This window comes from Thalassophryne amazonica, chromosome 13 (assembly GCF_902500255.1).
Source record: "Thalassophryne amazonica chromosome 13, fThaAma1.1, whole genome shotgun sequence".
Lineage (NCBI taxonomy): Eukaryota > Metazoa > Chordata > Actinopteri > Batrachoidiformes > Batrachoididae > Thalassophryne > Thalassophryne amazonica.
The window spans coordinates 3,154,335-3,178,423 of NC_047115.1; the positions used below are offsets into that span (position 1 = coordinate 3,154,335).

The 24,089-nt window shown below is 43.2% G+C and overlaps 1 protein-coding gene across 2 annotated transcripts in view; it reads right to left on the reverse strand.

Annotated features, from left to right (window-relative positions):
• Positions 1 to 24,089, reverse strand: part of LOC117523317 (cystatin-F) — a 67,629-nt gene that overhangs the window by 41,054 nt on the left and 2,486 nt on the right. For both annotated transcript variants that reach the window (XM_034184805.1, XM_034184804.1), the window contains exons 3-4: positions 6,369 to 6,529; positions 5,507 to 5,623 (exon numbers count right to left, since the gene is read on the reverse strand). In XM_034184805.1, coding sequence (XP_034040696.1) covers positions 5,507 to 5,623; positions 6,369 to 6,529 — 278 coding nt within the window. The remainder of the gene's footprint in view (positions 1 to 5,506; positions 5,624 to 6,368; positions 6,530 to 24,089) is intronic.

A 24,089-nucleotide genomic window follows, 5' to 3' on the forward strand; every position in this document is an offset into this window, starting at 1 on the left:
TTGGTTCTTTGATTCGCTGCTCTTCAGAAATGGCAAGTCCGCTTCTTAACTCCTCTCAAAGCCATTAAAATTCCGTGAGTCACTTTTGTGCAGATTAAAGTCACTAACTGGGACTCTTGTCTTGTTGCAGTCAACAAACGAGAATCATCCTCCGTTCCGTTGGCACAGCTCCCAACGCTGCGTGGCTCTCTGCTGAGACAGAGTCCAGTCGGTACATGTGTATTAATAACTTCAAAATGAACTGCAGCTTTAAATAAAATGACACCTCTTACAAATGTTGTAATACAGACAAGAAACTACAATCGACTAAAACGTTTTTTCCTCCCAAAATGAGACGTCCTGCATTCTTTATGAATTACATCCTGATGTGCTGTAGGAGCTCATCACAGATATATGGAAAGACATTCATGCCAATAATGCCTGAAAGGAAATGCTTTTGACAAAAACTACAGATTTTGTTTATTTCTATTTATGTCCAGAGATCAAGGATCCACCATGTCAATTTTTGTTAGTGTTGTTTTTTAGGACATCATATTTATACAAATAAGAAGTGTTCACTATGGTCCATGAAGTATAATAAATATAATAAAAGAAGTGTGACAGTGTATGTTGCACACGAATAAAAGAATGAAGATTATTGAATAACAAGATGTGTACGATTTTTATTTTATCATTGGGCAAAAATGCATCTGTCAGATTTTCACTCTGGATCCTGCCCTGCATCACACCACGCAAGATGGAATATTTCTAATTTTGAACTATGCCATTACTATGCAAGTAATCATTGAACCAAGGTGAGTGTTTTTTGGGGGCGTGGTTTTAATCGAGGTGGTGCAATCATGTCGAGTGTAGTTGTGAGCACTGAGTTTAAACTGTCCACAAGACTGTCTACTGACTGGGCATTTTCCAAACGTGAAGCTGAGATATCAGGGTTGGTGAACTGAGATGGCTCAACACAAATGCAAGACTTGAAGAAAAGGCTCTGTGTGTAAAAACAGTTTACTGAAACGGCAACAGGACCAGGGTCCAGTACACAAAAAGGCAGTCCAATAAGAGCAGACATACAAGGAACATCAGGCTAAGGCATGGTCAATAATACGGGCAGGTGGTAAAAACATACAAGAGACAAGTAGGTCAAGAATACACCAAACAGCTGGAGAGAAGGCACAAAGTGCATCAATCTGGCAAAGGAGCAGAGCAAACTGAGGAACTGAAATACACCCAGGTGATGAGCCGCAAACAGCAAACATTGAACAGGTGTGCTTGGAAAGCACCAGAACGAGGGTGTGGCCAGAGAGAGTGAAACGCCCACCTCCAAAAACCAAGAGACAGACAAGAGAGAAAGTTACAGACAGACCCAAGCAGGAAAACAGCCAGCAAGAGAATAAACACACAGGAAAGCAACTAAACCACAATAACATAACCCAAAGCATAAAAATAAAACCAGGCGAACACTCACATCCTCAGAAAATCAGGCAGTCTGGCTTTGGCAGTCTGGCTTTCAATCAATCAATCAATCAATCAATTTTATTTATATAGCACCAAATCACAACAAACAGTTGCCCCAAGGCGCTTTATATTGTAAGGCAAGGCCATACAATAATTACGTAAAAACCCCAACGGTCAAAATGACCCCCTGTGAGCAAGCACTTGGCGACAGTGGGAAGGAAAAACTCCCTTTTAACAGGAAGAAACCTCCAGCAGAACCAGGCTCAGGGAGGGGCAGTCTTCTGCTGGGACTGGTTGGGGCTGAGGGAGAGAATCAGGAAAAAGACATGCTGTGGAGGGGAGCAGAGATCAATCACTAATGATTAAATGCAGAGTGGTGCATACAGAGCAAAAAGAGAAAAACACTCAGTGCATCATGGGAACCCCCCAGCAGTCTAAGTCTATAGCAGCATAACTAAGGGATGGTTCAGGGTCACCTGATCCAGCCCTAACTATAAGCTTTAGCAAAAAGGAAAGTTTTAAGCCTAATCTTAAAAGTAGAGAGGGTGTCTGTCTCCCTGATCTGAATTGGGAGCTGGTTCCACAGGAGAGGAGCCTGAAAGCTGAAGGCTCTGCCTCCCATTCTACTCTTACAAACCCTAGGAACTACAAGTAAGCCTGCAGTCTGAGAGCGAAGCGCTCTATTGGGGTGATATGGTACTACGAGGTCCCTAAGATAAGATGGGACCTGATTATTCAAAACCTTATAAGTAAGAAGAAGAATTTTAAATTCTATTCTAGAATTAACAGGAAGCCAATGAAGAGAGGCCAATATGGGTTAGATATGCTCTCTCCTTCTAGTCCCCGTCAGTACTCTAGCTGCAGCATTTTGAATTAACTGAAGGCTTTTCAGGGAACTTTTAGGACAACCTGATAATAATGAATTACAATAGTCCAGCCTAGAGGAAATAAATGCATGAATTAGTTTTTCAGCATCACTCTGAGACAAGACCTTTCTGATTTTAGAGATATTGCGTAAATGCAAAAAAGCAGTCCTACATATTTGTTTAATATGCGCATTGAATGACATATCCTGATCAAAAATGACTCCAAGATTTCTCACAGTATTACTAGAGGTCAGGGTAATGCCATCCAGAGTAAGGATCTGGTTAGACACCATGTTTCTAAGATTTGTGGGGCCAAGTACAATAACTTCAGTTTTATCTGAGTTTAAAAGCAGGAAATTAGAGGTCATCCATGTCTTTATGTCTGTAAGACAATCCTGCAGTTTAGCTAATTGGTGTGTGTCCTCTGGCTTCATGGATAGATAAAGCTGGGTATCATCTGCGTAACAATGAAAATTTAAGCAATGCCGTCTAATAATACTGCCTAAGGGAAGCATGTATAAAGTGAATAAAATTGGTCCTAGGCTTAAAACTTTCCTTTTTGCTAAAGCTTATAGTTAGGGCTGGATCAGGTGACCCTGAACCATCCCTTAGTTATGCTGCTATAGACGTAGACTGCTGGGGGGTTCCCATGATGCACTGTTTCTTTCTCTTTTTGCTCTGTATGCACCACTCTGCATTTAATCATTAGTGATCGATCTCTGCTCCCCTCCACAGCATGTCTTTTTCCTGGTTCTCTCCCTCAGCCCCAACCAGTCCCAGCAGAAGACTGCCCCTCCCTGAGCCTGGTTCTGCTGGAGGTTTCTTCCTGTTAAAAGGGAGTTTTTCCTTCCCACTGTAGCCAAGTGCTTGCTCACAGGGGGTCGTTTTGACCGTTGGGGTTTTACATCATTATTGTATGGCCTTGCCTTACAATATAAAGCGCCTTGGGGCAACTGTTTGTTGTGATTTGGCACTATATAAAAAAAAAATTGATTGATTGATTGATTGAACCTTGTGGAACTCCATAATTAACCTTAGTCTGTGAAGAAGATTCCCCATTTACATGAACAAATTGTAATCTATTAGACAAATATGATTCAAACCACCGCAGCGCAGTGCCTTTAATACCTATGACATGCTCTAATCTCTGTAATAAAGTTTTATGGTCAACAGTATCAAAAGCAGCACTGAGGTCTAACAGAACAAGCACAGAGATGAGTCCACTGTCTGAGGCCATAAGAAGATCATTTGTAACCTTCACTAATGCTGTTTCTGTACTATGATGAATTCTAAAACCTGACTGAAACTCTTCAAATAGACCATTCCTCTGCAGATGATCAGTTAGCTGTTTTACAACTACCCTCTCAAGAATTTCTGAGAGAAAAGGAAGGTTGGAGATTGGCCTATAATTAGCTAAGATAGCTGGGTCAAGTGATGGCTTTTTAAGTAATGGTTTAATTACTGCCACCTTAAAAGCCTGTGGTACATAGCCAACTAATAAAGATAGATTGATCATATTTAAGATTGAAGCATTAAATAATGGTAGGGCTTCCTTGAGCAGCCTGGTAGGAATGGGGTCTAATAGACATGTTGATGGTTTGGATGAAGTAACTAATGAAAATAACTCAGACAGAACAATCTGAGAGAAGAGTCTAACCAAATACCGGCATCACTGAAAGCAGCCAAAGATAACGATACGTCTTTGGGATGGTTATGAGTAATTTTTTCTCTAATAGTTAAAATTTTATTAGCAAAGAAAGTCATGAAGTCATTACTAGTTAAAGTTAAAGGAATACTCGGCTTAATAGAGCTCTGACTCTTTGTCAGCCTGGCTACAGTGCTGAAAAGAAACCTGGGGTTGTTCTTATTTTCTTCAATTAGTGATGAGTAGTAAGATGTCCTAGCTTTATGGAGGGCTTTTTATAGAGCAAACAGACTCTTTTTCCAGGCTAAGTGAAGATCTTCTAAATTAGTGAGACGCCATTTCCTCTCCAACTTACGGGTTATCTGCTTTAAGCTGCGAGTTTGTGAGTTATACCACGGAGTCAGGCACTTCTGATTTAAAGCTTTCTTTTTCAGAGGAGCTACAGCATCCAAAGTTGTCTTCAATGAGGATGTAAAACTATTGACGAGATACTCTATCTCACTTACAGAGTTTGCTTGAGCTTTGAGTTCAGTCATAGTTGAGAAGTTGATGCATCACTGCAGTGATAAATAAGGTTGTTGTTCCACTAAACATGGCAGTGGAACTGTAAACTTAATGAGCGAGTGATCAGAGACCACTGATGTAAGAGGCATGATGTCAATATTCATGACAGCAATACCACGTGTGAGAACCAGATCCAGGGTATTTCCACTAATGTGGAATTTAATGTACATACATAATTTAATGTAAATGAATCTTACTGGGGGCAGCACAGTGGCTTAGTGGTTAGCACTGTTGCCTCACAGCGAGAAGGTCGTGGGTTCAATTCCTGTGGTCTTTCTGTGTGGAGTTTGCATGTTCTCCCTGTGTTTGCATGGGTTTCCTCCGGGTGCTCCGGTTTCATCCCACATCCAAAGACGTGCGGGTTAGGTGGACTGGATTCTTTAAATTGTCCGTAGATGTGTGTGTGGGTGTGTTTGTTTGTCTGTTTGTGGCCCTGCGACAGACTAGCGTCCTGTCCTGGGTGTACCCCGCCTCGCACTCTATGGCTGCTGGGATAGGCTCCGGCCCCCCGCGACCCTTAACTGGACTAAGCGGTAGAAGGTGAATGAATGAATGAATGAATCTTACTGGCTTGATATCCAGGTAAGAACATTTTCACACGTATTTTGTGAACTTTTTCCATGTGTGTTCACTCATGTATGTCCACATTAAAAATGCACACGAACACACCTGGCTGTAACAGTGATCATTTAATTAAACAGCAGAGTGCTTGTCCCATTGTGTCCCTTTTTAGATTTTTATTTATTGTACAGATTTTTCTAATTTTGAGATGAAATAGAAAATATATTTATACATTTTAATATTTTATCTTGAAATTATTTAACAGACAACGTATACATGCTAATATTGGGGTCTTAACATTTTACAAAATTTACGTGCTAGCATGGTGTTACTAAGTAGCTTTCTCGTTATGACGGCGATGCCAGAGGACAAGAAAACAATACAAAACAATACCACGCCCCCTACCTGTCCCCACACTCACCTGGTGCAGTCGGCCCTTCGGCTGGAAGTCACAGTTAGCCAAATCCTTCTTGTCCCGCTTGTGGCAAACGGTTCTGGAAAATCCCAAATCCACCAGATATGTGATCCCTCTCACGATCTGAAGTTAAATGAAGTAAAAATCCCTTAATCATCTTGAGTCACTCAACAGAGTCATTTCAGTTTATTAGTGTCACACCAAAAGACTCGACCTGACTGGATGAATGATTTTTATTATTATCCAACACTTTTGAAACAGTATATATGAGTAAAATTTCTCTTTTATACAGCGTGATTAGCCTAGCTTAGCGTAAACAAATGTAAGTTCCTTTGGCTGCTTCCTTGTTTTCACTCGTGGTCGCCACAGCAGATCCAAGCTGGGTTTGTGTGTTGCTTTACGCCGATGGCCCTCCTGACTCAACTCTACATGGAGAAATGTGACAGGGGTGGGGCTTGAACCAGGAACCTTCTGCACTGAAACCAAGCACACAAACCACTTGGCCACCACCCCTGTCAAAAACCATCCCTGCTAGGTGATTAGCCTTGTTTAGCATCAAGACCAGAAATAAAGGAAATCTGCTCGACTGTATTAACTAGCTTCGCTCAAACACAGAAAGTAAGGAAAGTCTGAGCCTAGCTTGGCACAAAGCCTAGATACAAGAGGATGTGCTAGGTGCTAGGAAAATCATTTAGTCTCATGTTCAGTTAGTTATGCTAACAATGTATCGGACCTACAGAGATGAAACAAACATCACTGATTTTGAGGCTGACGGACAAGAAGAGTAAAAAAAGTGAAGCTGCTCCCGCATTCTCTGTTCTCCTTTTACTAACATTAGCATTAGCATGCAGACAGTAGCCTAGCATACCTGCTGCTGAGCTTTCTGGATGTTGGAGGTTTTGAAGAGGAAAGCGTCATTGGACATGTTGTTAAAGAACTCAGTAGCGACGTTGAGGGCCTTTAGGAGGTGAGGGTTGTTCTTACTGATGTCCTGTGGCGCTCCGAGATTGTTGCGGCCTGCTGCCATCCCTTAGGACGTAACACAAAGTAAAGAAAGTCAAACATGTCCTGTTTGACGTATTAGAAAGTTTTTCAGGTCATGTGGTGTCTGAATGGTTCAAACAAACTAACCTTCAGGACCACAAGGAACTGCCTGTTCTCATTCCTGTTGCTTTGAGTCCTCAGACTAATGGTGCTTTTCTACTTAACAAAAGTAGCTCTACTTGGCTCGACTCTACTCTTTTTTTTTTTGCTTTTCCATTAGGGTTAGTACCTGGTACTGGGTGCTTTTTTTTTAGTACCTGCTCAGGACCGGTTCCAAGCAAACCGATACTAAAATATGACGTCAACAGGCTGCCGGCCACTGATTGGTCAGAGAATGTCATCACTGGATGAGTCATGAGCGCGCCGTCTGAGACGAAAATCAAAACCCGCCATTTTTAAAGACGAGTTGACAGGATGTCTGTTTGCAGTATAGCCAGGTGAAATGTGAGTGTGTCCTTGTCTAGGTTTAAATGTGGGTGTGTCCTTGGCCAGGTGAATTATTATTGTCATTGATCTAATCCAGTCTCTGAGGTCCTCCACACTGAGACACCTATGTCCTGGAACATGTCCAGAGAAACTCCCCACATTGACTAAATGTGGTGTCCAATGTTCCCTCACAGTGTCAGTGATCCTCCTCATCTGAGTCTCACTAAGTAACCGTTCATTGGACACAAAGTCATTCCGACTGAATTTTCTCTGGAATCCTGCGCGGTTCTCTGGCACACTTTGATGGTGAACATTAAAAGGTTATTGTGTTGAGCACAAAATGACCACTATCGTTATCCGTTGTGCTTGTTTCCACCCACTTTTAAGAAATGGATCATCATCCTGTAGCGCAGGGGTGGGCATCGAGGGCCGAGACACTGCAGGTTTTCCATGTAACCAATCACCTCAGCAGGTGGGTTGCTGATGAGCTTCTGCTCTGAACATAAACACCTGGTTGTCAGTGAAATCACCTGCTGAGATGCCTGATCATTAATGAAATCACCTGCTGAGGCGATTGGTTGCACGGAAAACCTGCAGTGTCTCGGCCCTTTATGGCACATGATTGCCCACCCCTGCTGTAGCGTGATGCATGTCATGTGCTAGCATGACTCTTCCTCCACCCTGGACACATGGGTGGACTCATCCCGAACGTAATGCCCAGGTCATGTGGGTGTGTCAGTCACGGCTTCGTGACATATGTCACAAAAGTTTGAACTGACTCATTTATGCCTAAATGACGTTGTGAAGTTGGTCCTACGCTCAGGAAGCTCTTTTGAATGAAACCTTAAAAAACATTTAAATGTAAAATGTAAATTCTGATTTTGCACTTCACGGCCACTTTAAGTGATTGTTGGCAGTAAAATTAGTGTTTACTAACGTTTACAGAGTTAAAATTAGCTTCTACAAAACTCTACTAAGCAGCAGCGGTCACCCAGACCAGGATTTGAACCTGGAGATGCTGTGACATGTGGGATGCACCTTGACCCCTCAGCCACAAGTGCTCTGAAAGAAGACGCAGTCTACAAATGAAATCTAGTTTGGTCTCATAGGTCATATAAGTGTTAAATGTGATCAAGACCCTGGGGCCCGTTGGTGCCGGATCCCGAAGAGTGACGCAGAGGACAGCCTGTGACCATCACCGCGATCAGAAAGTTGCTTTGATACGAGATTAATAAAAACACAAGCTGCTATCTTCTGAACAAAAGAAGGTTCAGAGAAACACCAGTACCCTGGGATGCAGAGTCCACCCATCAAGTCATCATGTAAGAGTACATTCCAAAAGCAGACTGCAGTGTGCTGCATCAGCTTCAGCCAGGGCATCGTGTGGTCAGACAAGCACCCTGTGATGTGCAGCTGTCAACCTTGCGTGATGTCATCAGTTTTGTTTTGTTTTTCAATTTCAATTTATTTTCATTTATATAGCGCCAAATCACAACAGAGTTGCCTTAAGTAAGGTCTAACTTTACTAACCCCCAGAGCAGCAGTGGTAAGAAAGAACTCCCTCTGAGGAAGAAACATCAAGCAGAACAGACTCAAAAGGGTGACCCTGTGCTTGGGCTGAAGTTAAATGAAGTAAAAACCTCTTAATCATCTTGAGTCACTCAAACAGAGTCACTTCAGTGATTCTGTTTGAGTGACTCGCTCAGAACAGTTCACAAAACGAATATACAGGAATTGCTGTTGGTGCACAGGACAGGAGGGTCTCCAGCACAAATACCACACCCATCTCTAGATGGAGCTGCACCTTAAACAGAGAGAAAAAACTGAATCAGGCATCAGAAAGACAAGAAATATTGTATAATTTGTCAGCATTAAACAACAAGAAAAACAGAAGAAATACTAAGGTGATCGCCGGCCGCTAGCCCTAAGCTTCACTAAAAGGTAATAGGTAAAGTTGAGGCCGCGGCACGCTCCGTTTACTAATAAAATGAATTAAAAGTAAAAAGCGTAAAACAAAACTATACCAGTATGCTGCCATACAAAAGGGAAAATAAGTGCATCTTAAGTCTGGACTTGAAAGTCTCCACAGAATCTGACTGTTTTATTGATGCAGGGAGATCATTCCACAGAACAGGGGCACGATAAGAGAGAGAAAAAGAGCAGACTTGAAATAACTACACATGAGGTATAAGTTCACCAGCAGCAGCTGTAACTGAGCTTCACTAACAGACCCAGAATTTAGATGAAGTGAGGCTGAGAACTGTTCCGTTGATACGAGCGAAGCTCACTCATGGTACACTGTGACCCCAACAGGGAAGTGCCTAATTCTTAATTTACAGTGAAACAGGAAATGTCAAATGTCAAACACTTCCTGGATTGACGCTTCCTGGATTGACAGATGAGATCCCATGGAATCTCACGGGAACTCAGTGGCAAGCTCACACTCAAACAGGAAGTGCCAAATTTTCAGTCACAGTGAAACAGGAAATGTCCAATGTTGAACACTTCCTGGCATGGGTGGAGCAAGAGCAGAGGCCAGAGTTTCAATGGACTCCCCTGAAATCTGATTGGACACAGATAATTGACATGTCACGGCACCACACATCTGGTTGAAAGAGCTGCATTTTGAAATCAGTGAGTCACATTGACTGCTAGGTTCCTCCTGTCCAGTAGTTGGTGCTGTGTACCACAAAAAGTTTTAATCCACCTTAGTAGAAGAAAAATGTTTGCCTTAGAGTTGAACTGAACACGTCGTTTGAACTATGGACTTCTAATCACACCAAACTTATACTGGTGTGTAAACTACCATATTTTATGTCAGAAATGAGGTCCAGGTTGTTAAAAGCAGCTTTTCTCCTTTAATTCGGGGGGGGGGGGGGGGGGGGGGGGGGGTCTTATATACACGTGTTTAAGCTAACAGACAGCAGCTGGTTCATGCTCTTTTGGCTTATCAGTGCAGCAGATAACTGAAACAATTCTTCAAATGGTGATACATACATCAAATTCAGCACAAATACACCTTAGACACTACACTTTAAAAAAACCAACTGGCCACTTGAATTTTCTATAGGCAGCCAAGTAGGGGTCAATTGAAGAATTACACAGGGGTCAAAATTTAAAAATGCTCCAATCAAATTGAAAACTACATCACGTTACTTATTTGATCATAAAGATTCCAAAAATGTATAATTTGGACTATCTGTGACTGAATGTTATGGAGTTTTGAGTTAAAAATGGCAAGAATGGTGATAAAGGTCAATTTCAGTTTGTACAGGGGTCAAAAGGTAAAGAGTTGCTCTAATTTTGGTAAAAAGTGATGAAAATTATTGGTTGAGTTAATAGGATTAATAAATGGAACTGTTTTGACAGTGTTGAATGCTTGGTCTCTAAAGTTCAAACAAGGTCAATGTCCATTGGATTCTATGACGTGACATATGTTACCCTGTAACATGAACTAAGCATGACACATGATGCAAACTGTTACTTTTTAAAACCCGATTAACATGCTTTGAGACAGTCTTTAAAGCGTTTCTTCTGTCCCCTGATGGAACACTTGCCCTGGCACAGTTCTCCATACAGCAGCTGTTTTGGCAGTTGACTGTCTGGCATTCTGATAACATGGCCAGTCCATCTGACTTGCGTCTCCTGCAGGAGGGTGTAGATGCTGGGGGGGGGGCCAGCTCGCTCAAGAACCTCCGTGTCTGGGACTCTGTCTTGCCACCTGATGTGGAGGAGGCGACGGAGGCAGCTCATGTGGACATGGTTGAGCTCTTTGGCATGTCTGCTGTAGACAGTCCAGGTCTCACTGGCATAGAGAAGGGTAGTTAGATCCACTGCACGGTAGACCTTCAGCTTGGTGGTAAGGCTGAGACCTCTCCGTTCCCAGACATTCTCACGGAGCCTCCCGAAGGCGGCGCTGGCCTTGGCAACCCTGTTTTTGATTTCAGCATCGATGTTGACTGCACGAGAGAGGGTGCTGCCCAGGTAGGTGAAACTGTCGACTGCATGCAGGTTCTGTCCCTTCACCGTGATGTCGGGTTCTTGGTATGGCTTTCCAGATGCTGGTTGGTGCTGACGGTGAGACCGAAGTTGTCACACGCTCTCGAGAAACAGTCCATTACATACTGCATCTTCTGTTCTGTAAATGCATTGAGCGCACAGTCATCGTGGCATGATGGCGCCAGGGTGTTTGGCTTGTCCTCTGTCTGCGCAAATTTTGTTTTTGGCAATTATATTAGTTTTTACAGTGAAAGTCAGCTCTTTACTGGTCTATGATCGCCAAGCGCTATTGGATCTTCGACCTTTACGACATTTGGCAAATTTTGATTAAGGAGGAAATGGCAATTCTTGTCCACCTTTCCTGTCAGGAGTGCCAGATTTCCTCTGCCGTGTGTCGGCTCCACCTGTGCGCAGCGCGCGCCGAAGGTGCTGGGGAAAACGCAGCGGAAGGCTGGTGAAGCTAAAGGTCGGTTTACTGCCTGTTACATTTGGCAGCTGTGTTTTTACCTCGGGTCGCTGTGTAGAGTCGATCAGTTACCTGGTCCCAGTGGCCGGCCTGGATGCTGGAAGAGTTTGGAGCCGGCGCTTTCCTGTTGCCCGTCTCCAACAGTGCGGAGTGAATTTCCAAAATCTACGGCCGGTAGCACGGGAAACCGGCAATGCTCATGTGAAGGCGACCACTGAGACCCCAGCAAGGATAGCGCTGGTAAACGCTCGACCGCTGGCAAATAAAACCTTTGTTATTAAGGACTTTATTGTGTCTCATGGACTGGATTTCCTCTGCGTAACTGAGACCTGGGTTGGTGTTGGTGAGTCGAGCGCCTTTTCTGAACTTTTGCCTGCTGGCTTTACTTACTTTTCTACGCCGAGAGCTCTGGGTCGTGGAGGCGGTGTAGCAACTGTTTACAGAGAACGTTTTAAGTGTAAACAGTTTGCTTCAACATTTACAGCATCAAGCTTTGAGCTAAACACTGGTGTTCTGACTGCTGATCCTCCCGTGTTGTGTGCCGTTGTTTATAGGCCACCTAAATACAACAAAGACTTCTTAAATGACTTTTCTAACTTCTTGGCTGAAATCATGCCTCAGTTTGATGGTATTTTGATTGTGGGTGATTTTAATGTTCATGTATGTTGTGCTGATAATCCTGTGACCAATCCAAAGACTTTTTGGAGCTTATTGACTCTTTTAACTTTGTGCAGTGTGTTTCTGGACCCACGCAAGTACACGGACATACACTGGACCTTGTTTTAACTTATGGTATTTCCGTGTGTAATTCAGAAGTCTGTGATGCTGTGTTTTCTGACCATGCACCAGTTCTTTTTGACGTGCCTTATTTATGCAACACTGTCAAACCGTGTGCTCCTGTGCGCCGCTGTCGTGTAATTAATTCAACGACTGCTGTCCAGTTCTCTGTGGCTTTTAACGATTCTCCGTTGGTTAGGGACCATTCTTACTTTGATTGTGATGTTGAACAGTTTTTCTTACGCTTTGACTCTATCTGTGAGTCTATTCTCGATCGTGTGGCTCCATTTAAAATGAGACGCCCAAGACGCAGATCTGAGTCTTCTTGGCTAAATGAATCTACTCGTGCTGCAAGACGCGAGTGCAGGAGAGCTGAGCGAAAATGGAAAAAGGATAAGCTGCAAAGTTCCTTTAAAATGTTAAAGGACTGTTGGTCCAGCTATCAGAAATGTGTAAAATCTGCTGAGTCTCTGTATTTTTCTGATATGGTTACAGCCAATAGACACAACCCTTGTGTTCTTTTAACATGAATATGGCTCTTAATGTTCCCCAGCCTGAGAGCATTGAAGCCTCACCTGAGGCGTGTGAAAACGTTTTAAATTTTTTCATCAATAAGGTTGTGTCAACTAGGGCCCTTATTAGCCCTCCATCTGTTGACGTGTTGGATTTGTCACTTGTAAAGCCGTGTTGTATCAGTTTGACTCTGTGACACTCTCCTGTTTAGAAAAAGTACTGTGTCAGATGAAGCCTGCTGGCTCACCTAATGATCATGTTCCTCCACGTCTGTTTAAAGAAGTGTTTCCCACAATGGCTTCCTCTGTCCTACACTGCGTCAATGGAAGCTTGATAAATGGGGTAGTGCCTGGTAGCCTGAAGCATGCGGTTGTTCAACCGTTGATAAAGAAGTCTGGTCTTGATCCTAGTGATCTATCCAACTTTCGCCCTATTTCTAAGTTACCATTTTTGTCAAAGGTGTTGGAGAAAATTGTTTTTAATCAGTTGAAAGCTTTTTTAGATGAGCATGAGATCCCTGAGGTATTTCAATCTGGTTCTAAGAATTTTCATAGTACTGAGTCAGCTTTGATGAGGGTTTTTAATGACATGTTGGTGTCCACTGATTCTGGTCACACTGTTGTTTTGGTGTTGTTGGATCTGACCGCTGCGTTCGACACAGTGGCTCATGAGATCCTCCTGGATCGCCTTAAGAATGTGGTCAGCGTTCAGGGCTATACTCTAGAATGGTTCAGATCCTACTTAACGGATAGGAGTTTTTGTGTAAGACTTGGAGATTTTGTTTCCTCCACAGCTCCGCTGTCATGTGGTGTACCACCAGGGTCCATTCTTGGGCCACTTCTTTTTTCATTGTATTTGCTTCCGCTGGGATCAGTTTTTCGGAGATTTGGGGTGTCATTTCACCTTTATGCTGATGACAGTCAAATCTATACTCAACAAAAATATAAATGCAACACTTTTGGTTTTGCTCTCATTTTGTATGAGATGAACTCAAAGATCTAAAACTTTTTCCACATACACAATATCACCATTTCCCTCAAATATTGTTCACAAACCAGTCTAAATCTGTGATAGTGAGCACTTCTCCTTTGCTGAGATAATCCATCCCACCTCACAGGTGTGCCATATCAAGATGCTGATTAGACACCATGATTAGTGCACAGGTGTGCCTTAGACTGCCCACAATAAAAGGCCACTCTGAAAGGTGCAGTTTTATCACACAGCACAATGCCACAGATGTCGCAAGATTTGAGGGAGCGTGCAATTGGCATGCTGACAGCAGGAATGTCAACCAGAGCTGTTGCTCGTGTATTGAATGTTCATTTCTCTACCATAAGCCGTCTCCAAAGGCGTTTCAGAGAATTTGGCAGTACATCCAACCAGCCTCACAACCGCAGACCACGTGTAACCACACCAGCCCAGGACCTCGACATCCAGCATGTTCACCTCCAAGATCGTCTGAGACCAGCCACTCGGACAGCTGCTGAAACAATCGCTTTGCATAACCAAAGAATTTCTGCACAAACTGTCAGAAACCGTCTCAGGGAAGCTCATCTCCATGCTCGTCATCCTCATCGGGGTCTCGACCTGACTCCAGTTCGTCGTCGTAACCAACTTGAGTGGGCAAATGCTCACATTCGCTGGTGTTTGGCACGTTGGAGAGGTGTTCTCTTCTCGGATGATGTGAAGGAGATGTGTTGCACTGCATGAGGCATATGGTGGTCACACCAGATACTGACTGGTATCCCCCCACCAATAAAACAAAACTGCACCTTTCAGAGTTGCCTTTTATTGTGGGCAGTCTAAGGCACACCTGTGCACTAATCATGGTGTCTAATCAGCATCTTGGTATGGCACACCTGTGAGGTGGGATGGATTATCTCAGCAAAGGAGAAGTGCTCACTATCACAGATTTCGACTGGTTTGTGAACAATATTTGAGGGAAATGGTGATATTGTGTATGTGGAAAAAGTTTTAGATCTTTGAGTTCATCTCATACAAAATGGGAGCAAAACCAAAAGTGTTGCGTTTATATTTTTGTTGAGTGTATGTGCCCCTAAAGCGTGAGAATGCTTTTGGTGCCAGTTATCTTCTGGAGTGCATTGAGAACATTAAAGACTGGATGTCTGCAAACTTCCTACTCTTTAATGAAAAGAAAACTGAAGTTCTTCTGGTCGGGCCAAGTAAATCAGGTAGTTGTGTTTCAATAAACCTTGGACCATTGACACAATGTATTAAATCTACTGTTTGCAACCTTGGTGTGAGAATGGATAAAGATTTTAAGCTTGATAAACAAATCAGTGCTGTTGTGAAGGCAAGTTTCTTTCATCTGAGGCAGCTAGCTCAGATTAAGTCCTCACTTTCAAGGCATCACTTGGAGATTTTAATCCATGCTTTTGTTATGACTCGGCTGGATTATTGTAATGCGCTGTACGCTGGTATTAGCCAGGCCTCACTTGCACGGCTGCAGCTGGTCCAGAATGCTGCAGCCCGTCTTTTGACTGGATCCTGGAGGTATGACCATGTTTCACCCGTTCTTTTTTCCCTTCACTGGCTGCCTGTTCGCTATCGTATTGATTTTAAAATTTTATTGTTTGTTTTTAAATGTCTTAATGATCTTGCTCCACGGTATCTGTCTGACCTGCTCGTGTCCTATTCCTCATCATGTTCTCTTAGGTCACGAGGTCAAGCTTTGCTTGTATAGTTCCTCAGATAAAGCTCAAACGTAGAGGTGATAGAGCTTTTTCTGTTGTTGGTCCCAGATTGTGGAATGACCTGCCTTTCTGTATCAGGCAGGCGGAGTCACCTCTAGTTTTTAAATCTCATCTTAAAACATACTTGTTTTCTTTGGCTTTTGACTAGAGGGTTGATGATTTTATTGTTTTTAAAAACTTTTATTGTTGCCAATCTATTTATTTATTGATTTATTTTATGTCATTGTACAGCGCTTTGGGCAACTTTGTTGTTTTTAAATGTGCTCTATAAATAAACTGGATTGGATTGGATTGGATCAGCAAACAGTAGGTCTCTAATGATGGTCTCTGATGGTCTCTGACAGTCTGGAGGCGCCTGAGGTTGAAAAGCCCACCGTATCTGAGGCTTTGCCATCCTGGCAGTCCTGGAAAGCATCAGTCAGCATGGCGGAGAAAACCATGCTGAACAGTGTAGGGGCAAGAACACAGCCCTGTTTTACGCCATTGGTGACTGGGAAGGCTGCTGACTCGTCTCCATCATCTAGAACTTTGACCATCGTGTCTGCGTGAAACTGTCGCACAATTGTGATGAACTTGCTGGGGCAGCCAAAGTTCTCCATGATTTTCCACAATCCTTCTCTGCTGACCGTATTGAAGCCCTTCACCAGATCGCCGAAGGTCACGAAGAGGTTGCTGTGTTGCTCCTGGTACTTTTCCTGAAGTTGGCGCGCAGTGAATATCATGTCCACAGTTCCATGTTCGGCACGGAATCCACACTGACTTTCTGGGAGGAGGCTTTGCTCAAGGTGTTGTAATAGACCAGAACACAAGCCAGAATTTTCCCTGCAATGGACAGAAGGGAGATGCCTGTATGGTTGTCACACTACTTGTTGTGAAAGTGTAGGTACACGGACCCACAACAGGGGGCGCAATGAACGGACAATGGAGAAAAGTAAGAACAAGTTTTACTGTTGTGAAAATAGCACAACTGATACAACAATTAGCAATTTGGAGGTGTAAGCCGAAATCTGCTGGTGTCTTGTGGGCAGGCCCGAAGGTAGGAGACGTCCGTCCTAGTTGAACCGGAACCACCCAGATCTCCTCTGCCACCGAAACCCAGAAGTACTGGAACCGCCAAGTCCCGAATCCCCAGGTGGCCACTGCCTCCGCTCGTCGGATCCGGTACTGCTGGCGGGAAAGAACACAAACACACAGGTTGGGATGCGACCGCACCCGGTAGATGAGAGGGGCAAAGCCGCCTCCACCTCTTGTCACACTGAAGCAGGAAAGGTGAGTACTTATCTGAGCACTTGGCCTTCCGCTGTCCTGAAAAGTTTATAAAGTGTCGTCACACAGATATATGTTGCAGAGGTGATTACCTTAAACTCAAGGTGATATCTCGGCACTGAGGTGGAGATGCTGTCCTGCTGATATACCTCCGTACTGAGTGAAGTCAGCTGTGTCCAGTAATGGGTGACAGCTGTCACCCTGGCTGCTCTCATCAGGCGGCGGCGCCCTCTGGTGCCTGGAGCCCGCACTCCAGGCAGGGCGCCCTCTGGTGGTGATGGGCCAGCAGTACCTCCTCTTCAGCGGCCCACACACAACACTACTGGCGTTGCCTTTCCTCTTGTAGATGTGGACAATACTGGCATCCTTCAACTGTTGGGGGACCACGCCTGCGCTCCACAATGACTGTAAGAGTTTGGTTAGTCTTTGCAACAGTACTGGGCCACTTGCCTTGTAAATCTCAGCAGGAATAGCATCTGATCCTGGTGTTTTGCCACAGGAGAGCTGTTGGATGGCCTGTCTGTCTTCATCTTCTGTCGGGGGAGTGTCGAGGTCTTCATTGATCTCCACTTGAGGTAGGCGAGCAATGGCCTCTTCATTGATTACAGCAGGGCGGTTGAGGACCTGGTTGAAATGTTCAGCCCATCTCTCCAATATCTGCTTCTTCTCTGTCAGCAGTTGGGTCCCATCTGTACTGAGGAGGGGAGAGGAGCCAGAGGACTGAGGTCCGTAGACAGCCTTCAGCGAGTCATAGAAACACTTGATGTTATGACTGTCCACGTATCCCTGGATTTCATCAGCCTTCTTGCTGAGCCAGGCATCTTGTATCTCATGTATATGGGAAGGGAAGTTCTCAATAATCCACTTTAACAGTAGGAGTTTGTACAAGACTTTTGGGAGCATTAAAGACTATTTAAAACAATTCTGCCAATGTTTAAGTATAATTGCTGTAATGGAAACTTGGCTTGCTGATGATGACATTTCAAATTATGAATTGGAGGGTTATGAATTTAATCATCTGAATAGATATAATAGAGGTGGCGGAGTAGCATTGTATGTTGATAAAAGGCTTAATTACAAAATCAATAATCAAGTGACAATGGCCGTAGAAAATCTTTTGGAACGTATTACAATTGAAATATGTTTGAGAATAAGTAAAAATATAATTATTAGTAGTATTTATAGAGCGCCTAGCTCAAAAATGGAAGAATTTCAAAATTGGGTTGATAAATATTTTTCACAGATGGGTAATAAGCGAGTATTTGTCTGTGGAGATATAAATATTGATCTTTTAAATCCACATCAAAATAAAGGGACAGATGATTTCATTAATACCTTGTACACCTTAAATCTATATCCAAAAATTACTAGGCCTTCAAGAATAACTTCTCAGTCAGCTACCCTTATTGATAATATTTTTACAAACGATATCAATACAAAAACAAAAAGTGGTTTATTGATCAATGATATCAGTGACCACTTACCAATTTTTATAGTAACAGAGGTGAATTTGAATACTAAATGGAAGGAGAAAATACAATATTGAAAGCGGATGCAATCTGAAGAAGCTATTACCGCCCTAAAAAATGATTTACGTCTGCAGGATTGGAATTCCATTTATACGGAGAATGATGCTAATTTAGCATATGTTAAATTTGAAAAGATATTTCTTGATGTACGTATATCACAAAAATTGTCCAATTCTACATTACAGTTTAAATAACAAGTATAATGACCATCCATGGATAACAAAGGGACTGCAAATGGTGTGTAAGAAGAAAAATATGTTATATAGAGAGTTCATCAGAAGTAAATCAAGAGAGGCTGAGATTAAATATAAGTGCTATAAAAATAAATTAACAACCATTATGTGGAATTTAAAAAAATCATACTATGGCAAAATTCTAAATGATAATCAAAATAACATAAAGGAAACATGGAAAATGCTGAATAGTATTTTAAGAATAAACCCAAATCAAAGAATTACCCGTCTTACTTTACTTGTAACAATAAAGATGAATATGACATGAACCAAGTAGTGAACAGTTTTAATAAATTTTTTGTTAATGTTGGGCCAGATTTAACAGCTGACATTCCACAATGTCCCCTCAATATGGGTTCAGAGCAAAAAGGTCCACGGCTTTGGCTTTGTGCAATGCAATCGAAGAGATCAATAAACATGTGGACCAAAGGGAATTAGTAATAGGTCTATTTGTTGACTTAAAAAAGGCTTTTGATACAATCAATCATAGCATATTATTTAAAAAGTTGGAACTTTATGGGATTAGAGGATTGACTCTGAACTGGATTAAAAGTTATTTGCAAAACCGGAAGCAGTTTGTTAAAATTGGGGACTGCGGTTCTACATATCTGGAAATTGTTTGTGGGGTTGCCCAGGGCTCTGTGCTGGGACCAAAATTATTTATTTTATATATTAATGATTTATATAAAGTTTCCAATGTGTTTAAAGCAGTTCTCTTTGCTGATGACACAAACCTGTTTTGTTCTGAAGAGAATTTGCAGCAATTATTGTTTGATTTGAGAGTTGAAATGATAAAGCTGAAGAGTTGGTTTGACATGAACAAATTGTCATTAAATTGGTCAAAAACTAAAATTGTATCCGCACTAACTGTGAACTGGGTTTAAAGGTGGAGGTGTTTTTCCCACCCGACTACAGAGAGAACGTGTTTGCTGACTGTTTACTGGGTGTGTACACACACACCCACCATTAACTGTTTCTGCTTCCTGCCAGCAGTACCAGGTCTGACAGCTGGAGACGGTGGCCACCTGGGGACTCAGGACTTGGCGGCTCCGGTGTGCTTCAGACCCATTGGCAGTGGAAATCGTGTGGGGCCCGGCTCTTCTCTGGACAGACGTCTTCTGTCCTCGAGCCTGCCCACACGTCACCTTTGTATATTGATTGCATACAAATTCTGTGATTGTCTGTATTTCGTTGTGCACATTCACAACAGTAAATTGTTGTTTTTGGCTCATCCATTGTCCATTCATTTATGCCCCCTGTTGTGGGTCTGTGTCACTACACTTTCCCAACAGGATATCTCGGCCAACGTCATGGACTCCGAGGGGTGTCAACCAACGTTTGAACAACCAATGGAAGAGCAGGGTGCACAGGCGCCAGCAGGAGGCATGTTAGGTGAGTGGCAGCAAATCTTAACCGCCTTCACTGCTCGGTTGACTTAGTGACCGAGCAGAGCGCAATACTCAATCGCAGGATGGAGGCTCTCACCGCACAGGTGGAAGCGCCCACACGGGGCGCGGCTGCAGCTCCTCCTCCTGCTGTCCTGGTGCCGAATACAGAGATTCCAGTGGTCGTTCAATGAACCCCCCCACCATCCCCTGAAGCATACATGAGTCCCCCGGAACCGTACGAAGGTTGTGTAGAGACATGCGCAGACTTCTTAATGCAGTGTTCGCTCATCTTTGCACAGCGTCCATCATGTACGCATCGGACTTTAGCCGGGTGGCTTATGTTATTAATTTGCTTCGAGGTGAGGCACGCTCCTGGGCTACGGCGCTACACTACACTTTCCCAACAAAATAAGTTGTTAGGTGTGATTATTGATGATAAAATTAACTGGAAAGCTCATATTCATCATATTCAAAGAAAGTTTCTAAAAGTATTGCAATATTGAATAGGCAAAGTATATTTTAGACGGTAAATCACTACATACTTTGTATTGTGCATTGATTGCACCTTATTTGACATACTGTGCGGAGGTTTGGGGTAATAACTATAAAACTACATTACAATCATTATTCATCCTTCAAAAAAGAGCATTAAGAATAATTCATAATTCAGGGTTTTGGGATCATACCAATCTGTTGTTTATTAAATCAAAGATATTAAAACTTTATGATATGATTTCATTTAAGACTGTTCAGTTGATGCATAAAGCAAGAAATAAACAATTACCTCTCAGAATTCAAGAATATTTACGCTGAGAGAAGAAATGTATAATTTAAGGGGTACGTTTTATTTTAAAACTGCAGGCGCTAGGACGACTAGGAGGTGCTTTTGTGTTTCCATTTGTGGCTCAAAAAAATGGAATAATTTACCAGAGAAACTTAAGCAATGTCCAGATATTAACCAGTTCAAACATTTATACAAACAAATGGTATTTTCTACCTATGTACTAGATTAATAGGGTTGAGTTGTGTTATATGTAGAGGCTGCTGTACTGGAACCTTCGTTTTTTGTTTTTGTTTTTTTGGTTTTGTTTTTTTGTTGTCCAGAGTTGTCTGGACAAATATTTGACTTCTTTTATCTGTAACTATGTGCTGCTGTGTTCAGATTGTGTTGGATATAAATGTCTATGAACAGACATATATGCCTGATTGATTTTATACAGGAGGGTAGGCGTGGATAAGAGTTGCTTCTGCCTACACCTTTAGGCACCATGTATTGGTTTATTTTCTTATATTTCTTTCCATCTTTGACTTTTCTGTTATGAGTTTGGTCATATGAGTGAATTTCTGTTATGCATGGGTGTCTAATAAAATACTAAAAAAAAAATTGATATTTGTAAAATATTTGTATGTTCTTCTGGACCCTTTGCCTGGCGTTGGTAAAAGCGTCTTTCTTCGCTTGTGAGGAGAGGTCATTTTGGTTGGCTCTGAACAGGAGATGTTTCTCTGTCAGCAGAAACTGAATTTCTTCCTCGTTCTCATCGAACTAGTCCTGGTTTTTGCGTGTGGTTGGTCCGAGGTGTTTGAGAGCCGTGGAGTAGACAATATCTCTGAATGCAGCCCACTGGTCCTCAGTGCTGTGCTGGGCATTCAGCGTGTCGGGCAGCCGGTCATCCAAGTCACTGGAGAGTTGGTCAGCAACCTTCTTCAACTTCGAGACATTGAGTTTCTTTGCAGCCTTCTGACCCTGGGTTCTTCTTGCTAGTTGGATGTGGAGTTTGCACTTGGACACGATGAGCCGATGGTCAGTCCAGCACTCAGCACCGCACATAGACTTGGTCACCCACGCGTTCTGCCTATCCCTCTTCTTGGTGATGACATAATCAGCCAGTGCCTGGAGCGCTGGTGCATTCAGGATGTCTTGTTGCAGGTAGGGAGCTGGAACAGGGTGTTGATGATGGTGAGGTCATGTGCAGCACAAGTTTTGAGGAGCAGCAAACCGTTGCTGTTACACTTACCAATACCGTGTCTTCCAATGGCTCTGCCCCAGGTCTGGTGGTCGACCCCTACTCTGGCGTTGAAGTCCTCGAGGATAAAAAACTTCTCGGACTGTGGAGCTGCTGCAGTAATAGCTTCAAGTTTTTCATAGAACTTGTCCTTGATGTCTTCAGGATTTGTCATAATGGGGGCATATGCGCTAATCAGTCGCATTCAGAGTCGCATTCTTCTTTCCCCCCAGTGGGAGCTGAAGAGTTATCAGACGGTCATTGATGCCCGCTGGAAGTTTGGCATGTTTCCTTGCAAGGTGGGACTTGATGGCAAAGCCAACTTCTGCCTCATGCCGTTCGGCAATGCTATGACCACTCCAGAAAAAAGTGTAACCACCACCTTCTTCTGTAAGCTGGCCCTTGTCCACTAGGCACGTCTCACTGAGTGCCGCTATGTCCACATTGTAGCGAGCTAGTTCCCTGGCCACTAGCGCAGTTCTTCTTTGTGGCCTGTCTACTTTGGTGTTATCCAGCAGGGTTTGCCCAGTCCATGTGCCAAGGTTGAGTACCTTCACTTTCTTCTTTAAGTTTCGACCGCTGAGTGGGATCCCCACCAGCCACGGCATGCTGAAAGGGATGAGTATGAAGCAGAGTATGTTTGAGGCACCTTTTCTAGCCCCTTCTTCCATGGAGATGAGCAGAGCAATTCTAAACAGGGCTGCTCAGTTGCCCAGGGGGCTGCCGAACTCCACTGCTCCTTCGGTTCAGTAGAGAGCGACTCTATGCCCTGGACCGCCTGTGTGCAGGTTTGTGACTACAACTCTCAGTGTATCCGCACCTACTGCTTCACCCTCACCTGTTGCCACAGAGTGTGCGGTGATAGTGTGGAGTCATGACTAGCGCATGACTTGGATTTAAGTGAGGGAGAGTTGCGCACAGTTGTCAGCCTCTCTCTCTCATCCTGTTCCATCTATGTCCTGTGCAAGACATAGTCAAGACGGCTTGAGACGGCTCAGGATGCAGTGGATGGCCAACAGTGTCCTTTGTGTCTCACTGTGCCCTGTTCACGCTCCACAGCGAGGTCCACCTTCCTGCCCGTTGAACCATCTGCTGGTTTCCCTCCATGCAGTCTGCCAGATCCAGTCTTCGCATGCAAGGGTAGACAAGCTCGAATTCACTGAGGGTTTTAAACCCGGCACCTACCCTCCACCTGGTTTAGCCAACCAGTCAAAGCCGTCGCCCAGGTTGTGGCCGCTGTTACATGCTAACAGCTACATGGAGCCACAGGTGAAAGCTGGGTGCATGACGAGGACCAAGGTGGGCGAACTACTCCGAAGAGCACGACGTGTCCCCACCATCAGAGGTACTACCTCTACCATAAACCCCACACACCCCACACCCCATCTGTGTGTAAATCTTGTGTAAAAACTGTAAAATCTTAACAAATTATAACCTTCTTTGTTTACATGGGTTGGCTCCTCCACCTCTAGCAAACTATATTAAATATCGAACAACTGGTCTGAGGGTCACCAGGGCCGTGAGTAGAGGGGACTGTGAAATTTCTGTGAGAAAAACAGCTTTTGCACAAAATGTTCTGTCCTACAAAGGCGGTGTCCAATGGAACGCTTTGCCAACTACAGTGAGGGAGGCCCCAAGCTTTAAAGCCTTCAAAGTCACTTAAAGGAGGAGCTCAGATCAAATAAAATGTGACATCATGAATCCAATTGTAGAACTTTAGGGAAATGTGCAATGCACCACTGCACTTTGTAAGTTATTGTTTTTAAAATATACAAATGCATGAAATTAGATTTGTACATTAATTAATTTATTGAAATTGTATTGTAATGTAGCTTCTGCCCTCTTTTGTTCCTGCTTGTCTTCCTTGTCCTTCCCAGTCCTCGTCAATTTTTTTTGTCCTCTTCCTGTCTCTTGTCCAGTCTTGTGTCTTGTTGCTGTAGTAGTTAGTGACCCCTATGTACGGTAATCTGTTGTATTGTAAGTTCCTGTGACGTCCGTGTGTTTTTATTGCTTGTTAAATTTTACGTCAGCCTATCAGGAACTACAGATGGAAATTAGCCCATGGGTAAAACCTGACATTTACATCTTGTATATGTTCATTAATATGTACTGTCCCTTTTAAATAAATAAATAAGAAATGAGAGAAACTGAAGGTTTTTATCCATGCCAATACTCCCCAGAAGCATTTATTTAAAAAAGTCTGAAGGACATAAATGACATGGTGAGATGCT